Source organism: Bombyx mandarina, chromosome A1 (genome assembly GCF_030267445.1).
Source record: "Bombyx mandarina strain Sakado chromosome A1, ASM3026744v2".
In the NCBI taxonomy this organism is placed as follows: Eukaryota; Metazoa; Arthropoda; class Insecta; order Lepidoptera; family Bombycidae; genus Bombyx; species Bombyx mandarina.
In genome coordinates, this window is record NC_143234.1 from 23,419,238 (window position 1) to 23,430,513 (window position 11,276).

At 39.8% G+C, this 11,276-nt stretch overlaps 2 protein-coding genes across 7 annotated transcripts in view; one reads left to right on the forward strand and one right to left on the reverse strand.

Annotated features, from left to right (window-relative positions):
• rg (A kinase anchor protein rugose) overlaps positions 1 to 304 on the reverse strand; it is a 633,801-nt gene extending 633,497 nt beyond the window's left edge. For all 6 annotated transcript variants that reach the window (XM_089739290.1, XM_089739288.1, XM_089739291.1 and 3 more), the window contains exon 1: positions 7 to 304. In XM_089739290.1, coding sequence (XP_089595416.1) covers positions 7 to 165 — 159 coding nt within the window. In that variant the 5' untranslated portion in view covers positions 166 to 304. The remainder of the gene's footprint in view (positions 1 to 6) is intronic.
• Positions 305 to 1,004: 700 nt separating this feature from the next.
• Septin2 (septin 2) lies at positions 1,005 to 10,883 on the forward strand. The gene is made up of 9 exons (XM_028181130.2): positions 1,005 to 1,155; positions 1,475 to 1,592; positions 2,032 to 2,174; positions 2,656 to 2,842; positions 5,887 to 6,005; positions 6,675 to 6,867; positions 7,822 to 7,985; positions 8,425 to 8,562; positions 8,829 to 10,883. The coding sequence occupies exons 1-9, from the start codon at positions 1,126 to 1,128 to the stop codon at positions 8,994 to 8,996; spliced, it is 1,260 nt and encodes a 419-aa protein (XP_028036931.1). The 5' UTR covers positions 1,005 to 1,125; the 3' UTR covers positions 8,997 to 10,883.
• Positions 10,884 to 11,276: the final 393 nt, after the last annotated feature.

An 11,276-nucleotide genomic window follows, 5' to 3' on the forward strand; every position in this document is an offset into this window, starting at 1 on the left:
ACTTACCAAGTGCAGGACGGTGTTCACCACTTCCCTGTTGGTAACCTGTCCGACTTCAATCAAACCGATAAGAACTGCAAATTTCAGACTATCGTTCGTCGTCATGCGAACCACTTCTTCTGGTCTTCTTATGTCACTAAAAGGCGGTGATTTTAAGTCCGCCATGATTAAATTTGTCACAATTCACTGATACACAAAATTATAATCCACTCACGATCATAAAATTCAGAAAAACATTAGTTTTTCAGCTCACATGATAACACACCGAAGTCGCATTCTGCCATCTTGAAATGTAGCAATGCTGCCATGTTGTGTATTTCAAAAACTTCCAAGTAAAACATGAAGTGGTAGCATTTTGAGTTACTCAGTTTTGTTGATATTCATTGTAATTTTATGTGAATATGTTCTCGAAAACTATTTCTGTAGCATTATTATCATCTCGCCCATAAAACTTTTAAAGTATTAGGCATTAAAATGGCACTTAGGTTATATTACCGTATAATCATTAAAAAACATGAACTTTTCAATTATTTTATTTCGTAATTTAAATTTTGTGCAGTGAAGCAAAACATGCATGATTTTAGAGACATAGCTTTCCTAGACATTCCAGATGAATTTAAATAGTACACACACAGTAATAGTAAATTTGATTATGCATAACCAATAAGTCTAACCACCCTAGCTTAGTTTCTAGAAAGTATTAAAGTCAGTTTAGTTAATATACAGTCTACCTCTTTGTGTGCAATCATTTCGTGCTGGTAATTCTTACTACAAATTCAAAGACGGCAACATAACACAATGTTGTCATTTTTTATCTTTTTCGATTTAAACAAAAAGGTATGAACTCCATATTACAACGTATTTAATTTAAACTATTGTAGTACTAAACTTATTAAAAACAAAACGTCCTAAAGATCAATTCGCATGATATTATGTCAACTAATTTTGCTGATATTTAAACAATTTAATGAACAATTATTTGAACTAGCTTTTCGCGGGGCCATGTTGGTAGCTTTGAAGAGTGAAGTAACTTACTTTAACTTCATGTTGCACATATCCATTCGTTCATTCAAACTCAATGTTGACTGATTATTATTCATTCAATCCGCCAGTCAATACGTAAACATGGCGGCGATCGATGTTGAGCCAACTAAAGTGAGTTTTAAGTGATACTTTTTGAAATAAATGGGTGTTCAATTCAAGATTAAATAGTATACAATTTATAAATATCATGTTCATTGTTGTTTATCCGCGCTTTGTGCAACTACTGTGTTAAATATCAAATTCGCGACATGGGCGTTACTAGTTGAACTTCATTAAATCAAAATAACATACATTGCTATATCAAATTACCAAAGCACAAATAATTCTGTAATTACTACATAATCATTCAATGTACATCAGGCAATCACTTTCAAATTCTGTAAGCCTAATACTTGTTATAATATAGCTGAATCCGCATTGTTTCCTTCAGGCGGAACCTACCCTACGCACCTTGAAACTTTCGGGACATGTTGGTTTCGACAGTCTACCTGACCAGCTAGTCAGTAAAAGCATACAGAATGGTTTCGTCTTCAATATCCTGTGTATAGGTACGTATAGTTGTGATGATTCATGTTATTCGTTACGATGGGTGTTACTCACACAAAAGCATTTCTTATCCGCTTAGGTATTCCGTGTATTTGTAAGTTCAATATGCTTAGGTTATAAAATGTAACAGAATGAGCTTTCGTCTGATAATTAACAGACATTTGGATTTGATCAAGCTAAGGAAGAATGTAAAGTTAACAATAGATATTAAATAATATGTTTATTTTAATAGTACCTGTGTAAGAGGAAAGTATTATAATTTAATATGTTTATTTTAACAGTACCTGTGTAAGAAGAAAGTATCATAAAGTCGTAACACTCAATGCAATATTAAGAATCATTTTTTTGACTTATGATTTGAATGTTTGAAAAAACTCATAATTTTAGGTAATTTTAACATTATCTTCCACTCAATTTAAACCTACTTTTTAATACCCATAGGTGAAACTGGCCTTGGTAAATCAACTTTAATGGACTCTCTGTTCAATACCAACTTTGAATCATCTCCGAGTCCTCATAACTTACCTACTGTTAAGTTGAAGGCTCACACTTATGAGCTGGAGGAGAGCAATGTCAGGCTGAAGGTAAAAAAACTCAATTATTTGCTTTCATTTATGTAATTGACTCTAAAAATCAAAATCCAGTTTATTGACCTGCATAAGTAGGCACCAATACTATCTGCCTTAGTGCTGTTGGGAGGTAGTTGTCTGTTTTTGTCCAAAGGTGGGACAGTCATTACACAATCTAATTGAAATATAGACAAATATGAGAATGATTTTTAGAACAAAATTTGTAGAAATTTACATCAATATTTGTAAGCAAAGAGAATTGCATACATAAATATGATTTGTATGAGATTGTGTTTTTGCTCTAAATCTAGATAGTCAAGTTGTATTTAGGGACTCAATAGCTATCTTCTGAGGCCTAATACATTTTTTTAGATGTCATCATTAGAGGAGTATTATAATAATTATATTGTGAAAATTTACTGGAATTCCATGACAGAAGATAAAGATCAGTAAATGTTTCGATACTATTAATTAATATACTATTGTCCATTTACAGTTAACAATCTGTGACACTGTCGGTTACGGTGACCAAGTGAATAAAGAAGACAGTTTCAAAGCGGTGGTGGATTATATTGATGCACAGTTCGAGGCCTATCTCCAAGAGGAACTCAAGATCAAACGTTCACTGTCCAGTTATCATGACAGCAGACTGCATGTCTGTCTGTATTTCATCTGTCCAACAGGTATGATGATGCATTAATATCCATGAATAGTTGGGAAGCTTCAAGAATTGTTTCTTAAAATATTCATTACTGTTTATATTAGTGTCTTTGATGCTGAGCATTGTTGTTTTAGAATTGTATATTATATTTTAAAATGTTGAATTCATTTGTGTGAAGGAAACCAATATGAGGCTAGAGATTAAAGACAAACATACCCAGGAACTGATATGTAGGCCAATGTTACTTGACCATAAATCAGTTGGAACAATTTTTTTTTTTTTTTTTTTTATTGCTTAGATGGATGGACGAGCTCACAGCCCACCTGGTGTTAAGTGGTTACTGGAGCCCATAGACATCTACAACGTAAATGCGCCACCCACCTCGAGATATAAGTTCTAAGGTCTCAGTATAGTTACAACGGCTACCCCACCCTTCGAACCGAAACGCATTACTGCTTCACGGCGGAAATAGGCGGGGTGGTGGTACCTACCCGTGCGGACTCACAAGAGGTCCTACCACCAGTGATTACGCAAATTATAATTTTGCGGGTTTGGTTTTTATTACACGATGTTATTCCTTCACCGTGGAAGTCAATCGTGAACATTTGTTGAGTACGTATTTCATTAGAAAAATTGGTACCCGCCTGCGGGATTCGAACACCAGTGCATCGCTTCAACACGAATGCACCGGACGTCTTATCCTTTAGGCCACGACGACTTCAAAATTTAGATAATGTTATTCTATTATGTATGTATATATGCTGTCTGCTCCAGTAAATGTTCAGTCAACCCCATTTTGATAATTGCTTGTCATTTTCTTACACAATACCTACTGTGCCAGTGCAAAAGATCACTAACATTAAATAGGTATCCTTATTAAATCACATTTTCAATACAATAATAATATTCAAATTGGTTAGTAAAACATTTTTATGGATGGCCGATAGTTGCATCAGCTTCTGTTTATATAATAAATCCGTTGAGAAATAACTTTGACGCGCGCACGTGTACTGGTGGCTTCACTAGCCTCGTGCCCCGGTTTACTAAGCTCCCTGGAGCCCGAGCTAACGGGAAGCGCGATCTACTTAACGCTTGCTACTTTCTATATTCCAAATGGGTAGCTCACGTATCGCCTTAATGCGAGTGGGTCACCCGCCGCGCCGACCCACAGCGCGGCCTTTTTTTTCTTTTTTTATTGCTTAACTGGGTGGACGAGCTCACAGCCCACCTGGTGTTAAGTGGTTACTGGAGCCCATAGACATGTACAACTTAATACGCCACCCACCTTGAGATATAAGTTCTAAGGTCTCAGTATAGGCCTGTCTTCAGAACTTACGGAAATTCATGTAATTTTGTGCGTTCGATTGTTTCCTCCCGTCGTCCCACCCGCGAAGTCTCGAGGGGTACAATTCATTCATCACATGTAACATATCCTGTTATATTATTAAATTTCTTTGTGAACTGTCAACTGGTATGTTTAACATTCCTTAGCGAGTGATAAACATTTGTCTTAATTAGTGTACACAAACACCAACAAGTGTATCGTAAACATTTGTCGTGGCTGTTCAAGTGTAAATTATTATTCTGACACAATAACAACAAAAATATTTTACCATAATATCAAAATCAATGTGCCCCTAGTTTGATTAACCTTTTGACTGCCTTTTTTTTTATTGCTTATATTGTTGGACGAGCTCACAGCCCACCTGGTGTTAAATGGTTACTGGAGCCCATAGACATCTACAACGTAAATGCGCCACCCACCTTGAGATAGTCGTCTTTTCTTTTAGTCGTCGTGGCCTAAAGGATAAGACGTCCGGTGCATTCGTATGTAGCGATGCACCTGTGTTCTAATCCCGCAGGCGGGTACCAATTTTTCTAATGAAATACGTACTCAACAAATGCTCACGATTGACTTCCACGGTGAAGGAATAACATCGTGTAATAGAAACCAAACCCGCAAATTATAATTTGCGTAATCACTGGTGGTAGGACCTCTTGGGAGTCAGCACGGGTAGGTATCACCACCCCGCCTATTTCCGCCGTGAAGCAGTAATGCGTTTCGGTTCGAAGGGTGGGGTAGCCGTTGTAACTATACTGAGACCTTAGAACTTAATCTCGAGGTGGGTGGCGCATTTACATAGTAGATGTCTATGGGCTCCAGTAACCACTTAATACCAGGTGGGCTGTGAGCTCGTCCATCCATCAAAGCAATAAAAAAAAGATATAAGTTCTAAGATCTCTCTGTATAGTTACCACGGCTGCCCCACCCTTCAAACCGAAACGCATTACTGCTTCACGGCAGAAATAGGTAGGGCGGTGTTACCTACCCGCGCGGACTCACAAGAGGTCCTACCACCAGTAAAATGCCATGAAAAAAGATCTCTACCTAATCGCTAGTAGCCTGAGAGGCTATTACAGCTACACGCGGACGGGTAGGTGAGCTCACGGGCTCAACCTGAGAGAATTTGCTAGCACTGGCCCTAGCAGGAGCAGTGCTTCGCAAAATCTACCAGCGGATTCGGAATCGCGAGAAACTCCCACTGAGTTTCTTATCCTACCTACCGCGATCGGTCAATATGACCGGTAGAGAAAATATTTTACAGTTGTCTCAAAATAAAATATTTTCTAGTTATCTCAGAGTTGATTTTAATTAAATAGAGTAGACATCAATATTATTGAGTGAGGCAAGTACGGCACTTCTAAAACGTTTCATAAGCAATTTGCAATATGCAATTTTCATACAATTGCTTATTTGGAGTGCTCTGAGGAATTGTTTGAGATGATACCATCATCTCGTTTTTACCATCGTACCGCCCGCCACCGGATTAGTGTCTATGGGGTCTAGTGTCTATAGGTGACCGCATGGCGCATTAAAGTAATTATGTCGATTTCAGTAACTAAAGCATAACATACAAGTATTCACAAATAATTACATATGTACACAATGACATGTTGGAAATTATGATACCTTGATAAGATATTGTAGTGACCATTGCAGGACAGTGTTCAGACAAATGAATTTCCAAATATTCAAAGATAAATATTAAATTTGTTCTTTATCAGGTCATGGTTTGAAGTCCATTGATTTGGTGTGTATGAAGAAACTCGATACCAAAGTGAACATCATACCGATCATCGCTAAGGCTGACACCATCTCCAAGACTGAGCTACAGAGGTTCAAGGTTTGTATACTGACCGCAGTACTTGATGTCATCTGAAGGGACTACACAACCTGCTATACTACTCATTACTGTTCATATGTTCCTACTTATATTGTCTTTCTCAAGAGATCTGGTCTTATGCATAAAGAAATGGTCAGAAGAATGAATAAAAAACAGAACGAAAAATAATAAGAAAAATGATGCTTAATTTTTTCAAATTGCACTAATTATCAAGTCTTCTATTTGAATTATAGTTCATAACACGTAATGATGATGAGGAAATGATTTAATTTTTAATATAATAATTATTTTCCCTATTGTAGAGAAATTAAAAAAAAATCTTTTTTTTTATTGCTTAGATGGGCGGACGTGCTCTCAGCTCACCTGGAGTTAAGTGGTTACTAGAGCCCATAGACACTACAACGTAAATGCGCCACCCACCTTGAGATATAGGTTCTAAGGTCTCACTCAGTATAGTTAGAACGGCTGCCCCACCCTTCAAACCGAAACACATTACTGCTTCACGGCAGAAATAGGCAGAGTGGTGGCACCTACCCGCGCGTACTCACAAGAGGTCCTACCATCAGTGTTATTTCTCTACAACCTACATAACCGAGTCTGCCAATAAATCACTGAAGCCCACACCTGAAGTTATTAGCGGCGTCACTCACTCGAACCGAACACTTGCAGTCCAAAATAATGCAAGAGCTGCAGTCGAACGGCGTGGAGATCTACCAGTTCCCGGTGGACGACGAGTCCGTGTCCGAGGTCAACGGCTCCATGAACTCGCACCTGCCCTTCGCCGTCGTCGGCAGCACCGACTTCGTGAAGATCGGCAACAAGACCGTGCGCGCGCGCCAGTACCCCTGGGGCACCGTGCAAGGTACGCAGCGCTACCCACACGCACAGCCCGCTGAGCTTCTCAGTGGGCCGCGTTTCCGATCCGGTAGTAGATTCTTTTTTGAAGTGAAACTTCTTTAGGCGCATGAGGGTAAAATTTTTACAGATGTAACGTCACGCAGGTATGCAACGGAAGTATCGAAAAAGAGAGAGAGCGATCGAGACCGATTGAGAGATTATAATTTTTGAAGGTTTCACTTCTAACACGTGTGAATTGCACACATGTTATTTTTTTTTTATTGCTCTTGTAGGAAGACGAGCATACGGCCCACCTGATGGTGAGTGGTTACCGTCGCCCATGGACTTCAGCAATGCCAGGGGCAGAGCCAAGCCGCTGCCTACCGCCTACCTTCTGTGAAGCACTGCTCTTGCTAGGGTCAGTGTCAGCATCACTCAGATTTGAACCCCGTGAGCTCACGGGTTAAGGTTACGCTTAAATAACCTCTCATGGTTATCAACTTAGGCAGGAAAAAAAAAACGTTCATTGGGACCCTTTCCAAATTCAACGCCAATTTCCAATGATTTTTCTTAGGGTAATTAATACCAATAAAATTGAGATTCGTATAGTTCCGGAGACTTAAATTTTTATATACAATAAATTATTATATACAGTTCATTACAAAATACACATAAAAACTAGTTTGACCCGATTCACCTTGATTTTGGGGTGAATCGGATTATGTATGGGGACAATAGAGTTTTTCGATAGGGCTGGCTCTATTTAGTTGTTAGATAGCCACCTAACTTCAGGTTTTCAGGTTTCAGGTCAACTTTTAATATTTTTAATGATTTACAAAACTTTGATAACTAAATTAAATTATTCTTAAACACTAAATAAAAATCGTTTTCAGATTAACAAAATTAAATTTAACTCGATTTGTCCCTATTGTACTGTACTTCCCCCTCCATATCTCAAGTGGTGGTTGTGTGGTTGCAGTGGAGAGCGAGTCCCACTGCGACTTCGTGAAGCTGCGCGAGATGCTGATCCGCACCAACATGGAGGACATGCGCGACAAGACGCACGCGCGCCACTACGAGCTGTACCGCCGCGCGCGCCTGCAGCAGATGGGCTTCGGCGACGTCGACCGCGACAACAAGCCCGTGCGTGCCCCCTCCTCCTACCCAAGCTGACAGCCTTGAGAGGCTATATCAGCGTAACCTTACCTAGTAGGTGAGCTCGCGGGGCTCAAACCTGACGACGTTGCTAACACGAACCCTAGCAAGAGCCGTGCAGAGCAGAATCTACCACCGGATCGGAAACGCGACCCACTGAGAAGATCCGGCGAGAAACTCAGTGGGCTGTGTCTGATGGTTCGACGAGAACGATGACCGGTGCTTGAAGTACCTAAAAGCACCGTTAGTGGACCGGGAGGATCTGAAATGACGTGTTTGGGGCGACGTCGTCTGCTTTCCATTCTGTCCGCAGGATCGGGAATGTAGTTACCGGCGGCCACGATGAGAGGGTTCTCGTGCCCCCCTCCACCCCCGTCCGCCCGCCGCGCCCCCGCAGCGCCCCGCTACACGGTGCCTTGTTGTGCAGGTCTCGTTCCAACAAACGTACGAGCAGAAGCGCAGCGCCCACCTCGCCGAGATGCAGCAGAAGGAAGACGAGATGCGGCAGATGTTCGTGCAGCGAGTCAAGGAGAAGGAGGCTGAACTCAAGGAGGCCGAGAAGGAGGTAAACTGTTTATTGATTTGTCACTAATACTGTAAAAGTTGTGTATTAGTGTACATTCGTGGACTACGGCTCCGTGTGCACTGGGCGGCGGCCGTGCGATCCGTTTGAGCTATCGGCTACATCAAGAGGTGGTTCTTATTGTCGCTGTGGAGCGTGACAATGGCTTCAAGTATATATTTTTTTCCGTAAAGTATAAACCTCCAAGTAAAATATAAAAAGTTATTGACCTGTGTTAACAAGGCATATTAAAAACGAGGAATTTCCAGTTGCACGCGAAGTTCGACAAGCTGAAGAAGGACCACACGGACGAGAAGAAGCGGCTGGAGGAGCTCCGCAAGAAGATCGAGGACGATGCCGTCGAGTTCAGCCGCCGCAAGCAGCTCGCCGCGCAGCCGCACCACACGCTCACCCTCGGCAAGAACAAGAAGAAGTAGCCCACGCCCTTGACAATGTCATCGACACCCTCATCTCACCGGTCACTCCGGCGGCTCGGCTACTCGATGAATAATTAATTTAAACGTATTTCAAGTTAAAACTCGCGTCTAAATATAAATTCGACGCTTGAAAGGCAACCGTTGCTAAGCGACAATGCGTGAACTTTACAGTAGACTAATTTAAAGTTAAAATACCTGAAAAAAAAATTATTTTAACGAATCTAGATGTAGGATTGAACTTATTTTAATAGACCTAGAAATATTCTTTTTTGTGCATCGAATATGGTTATTGCCTATCATTTATGTATAAAGCAGTTATTGTCGCTTAGTCACGTTTGCCTTTCAAGCGTCGATGTGTTGGTCAAATGGAGCCGCCGGACGCGCACGCGTCATATGAACGTAAAGTTTTTATATTTCGCATCTTTTCTGATCACAAAACGTATTTATTATTGGGTCTAGACTCGACTATGAATCTGTATCGGTGTCTCTTGGCACAGATATTAATACGTTTACTTTCCGAACTTGGTAAATAAATATTATTAGTTTTTAAGTTTAAAAGAATATATTTGTAAAATAATATGGAATGTTTGAAAATAGTATTGCTTGAAGAATGTTTCTAAACTACCAAAGTATATATAAGTATAAGTATACGTTGAAATTATTATAAATGTATTCAAATAAGTTCTCCTGTTTGCTAAACGTATTTCCCTAAAACCCGGAAATGAATATACAGTATTGTTCGTTCACGTGTTGTCGTGTCGTGTCGGGGCGCGGCGGGGCGGGGCGGGGCGCGGCGTGTCCGGTTCGATAGGAATCGTGACCAAATTTTTATGCCAAATAAGGATTGTTTAACAAAATTAAGATTTTACTCCTTAACTGCCCTGATTGCGTGTAGTATATTTATGTTCTAAAGTTTCATTTTTCGATGAATAAATTAATAAAGTTCTCATTTCCTTACATTTATAAAATGTTCGCCTTTTGTTGAACATCTATATATCAGCACAACGTTACTATTTAGTTAACTAAAATTAGAGTTAGTTAAAGTTAACTGACTCCTCAATGTTGATATTGTTGGTTAACTACTATAAAGTCCAACATGTAAACAAATGTGTGAGACGGTGTTTAAGAGAATTCATGACTAAGCTACTCCCACTTTCTACTTTAAATTAGAGTGACTATTATCGCACAAAACATTCCGACTCGAGCAGCCGAACGAGGCGGAGCTCTCGGTTGTATCTTTGTACACTTGAGATGTAATAAATAGAATTCATTGGAAAAGTAAGTCTTAATTATTGTCACTATGAAAGGCAATGACAACAGCGAATAGAATGACGTCATCATTCGCGCCAGTATCAGTAGCTGACGTCATCACTTTAAAAACAACGTGAAGTCAGTTACTCCCTCTCATATGTTCCTCTTCGTTCGTCGCCCCAGGCGGGAGCCGCTAGCGGGCGTGCTCATGATCAGTCTGAAACTAGTCTACTCACGAATGTTCACTATTGCAAACCAGTCGGGAAAGTGTTCAACAGACCATTTTACATCTGACGTGTTCTTTTTTTAATAGATTATCGTAAAAAAAAGAAAACCACAGTTTATACACACCACTTATTACATAATTTATTATTTAATCAATAAAAGAGCTCTGCCAGCGACCGCTCGTACCGACATCTGCACACTTCACATTGTGGACGTCCGCAACGCCTGGAGGTGTCGCTTCAACTTGATACAATACGTCGGTTAGTGTTCCATTGCGGAGTAGAACTGGACCAAATGAGAACTGGTTGTTCCCGTGCAGTTACGTACTCATTCCTATTATTTACTGTACTTTTTATATTATTTAATATGATTTTGTATTACCGAATGTGGTAAATAAAATAATTTGAAATATTTTTGTTTTATTTTAAATTACCCTCTCCGTTGAAACTAGCGCAGAAAATAATTAGAAATTTGGTTCTTTTAAGATTTTTTAAAATTGTTTAAATTTTTTATTTATTATAAATATAGGTACTAGGACTATGATATTATTATGTACTTGAACAATTTTAATTGTCATGTTTATTGAATACTCTAGCGTAACACCATAATATTTTCTGTGTTGACGGAGTGGCCGTGACCACGTAGCCCTGGCCTGCCTGACGGGTAGCACGACGCCAGCTCGAGATTCCCCTCCCGGTGTGGTCCGTGAACCGCGTTATAAGTACTCAGTGTAACAATACTCTGATACAGATATTCCACATTACGATTTGTACTTTAAGAGAGAATTCTTGCCAAAGATTAAAT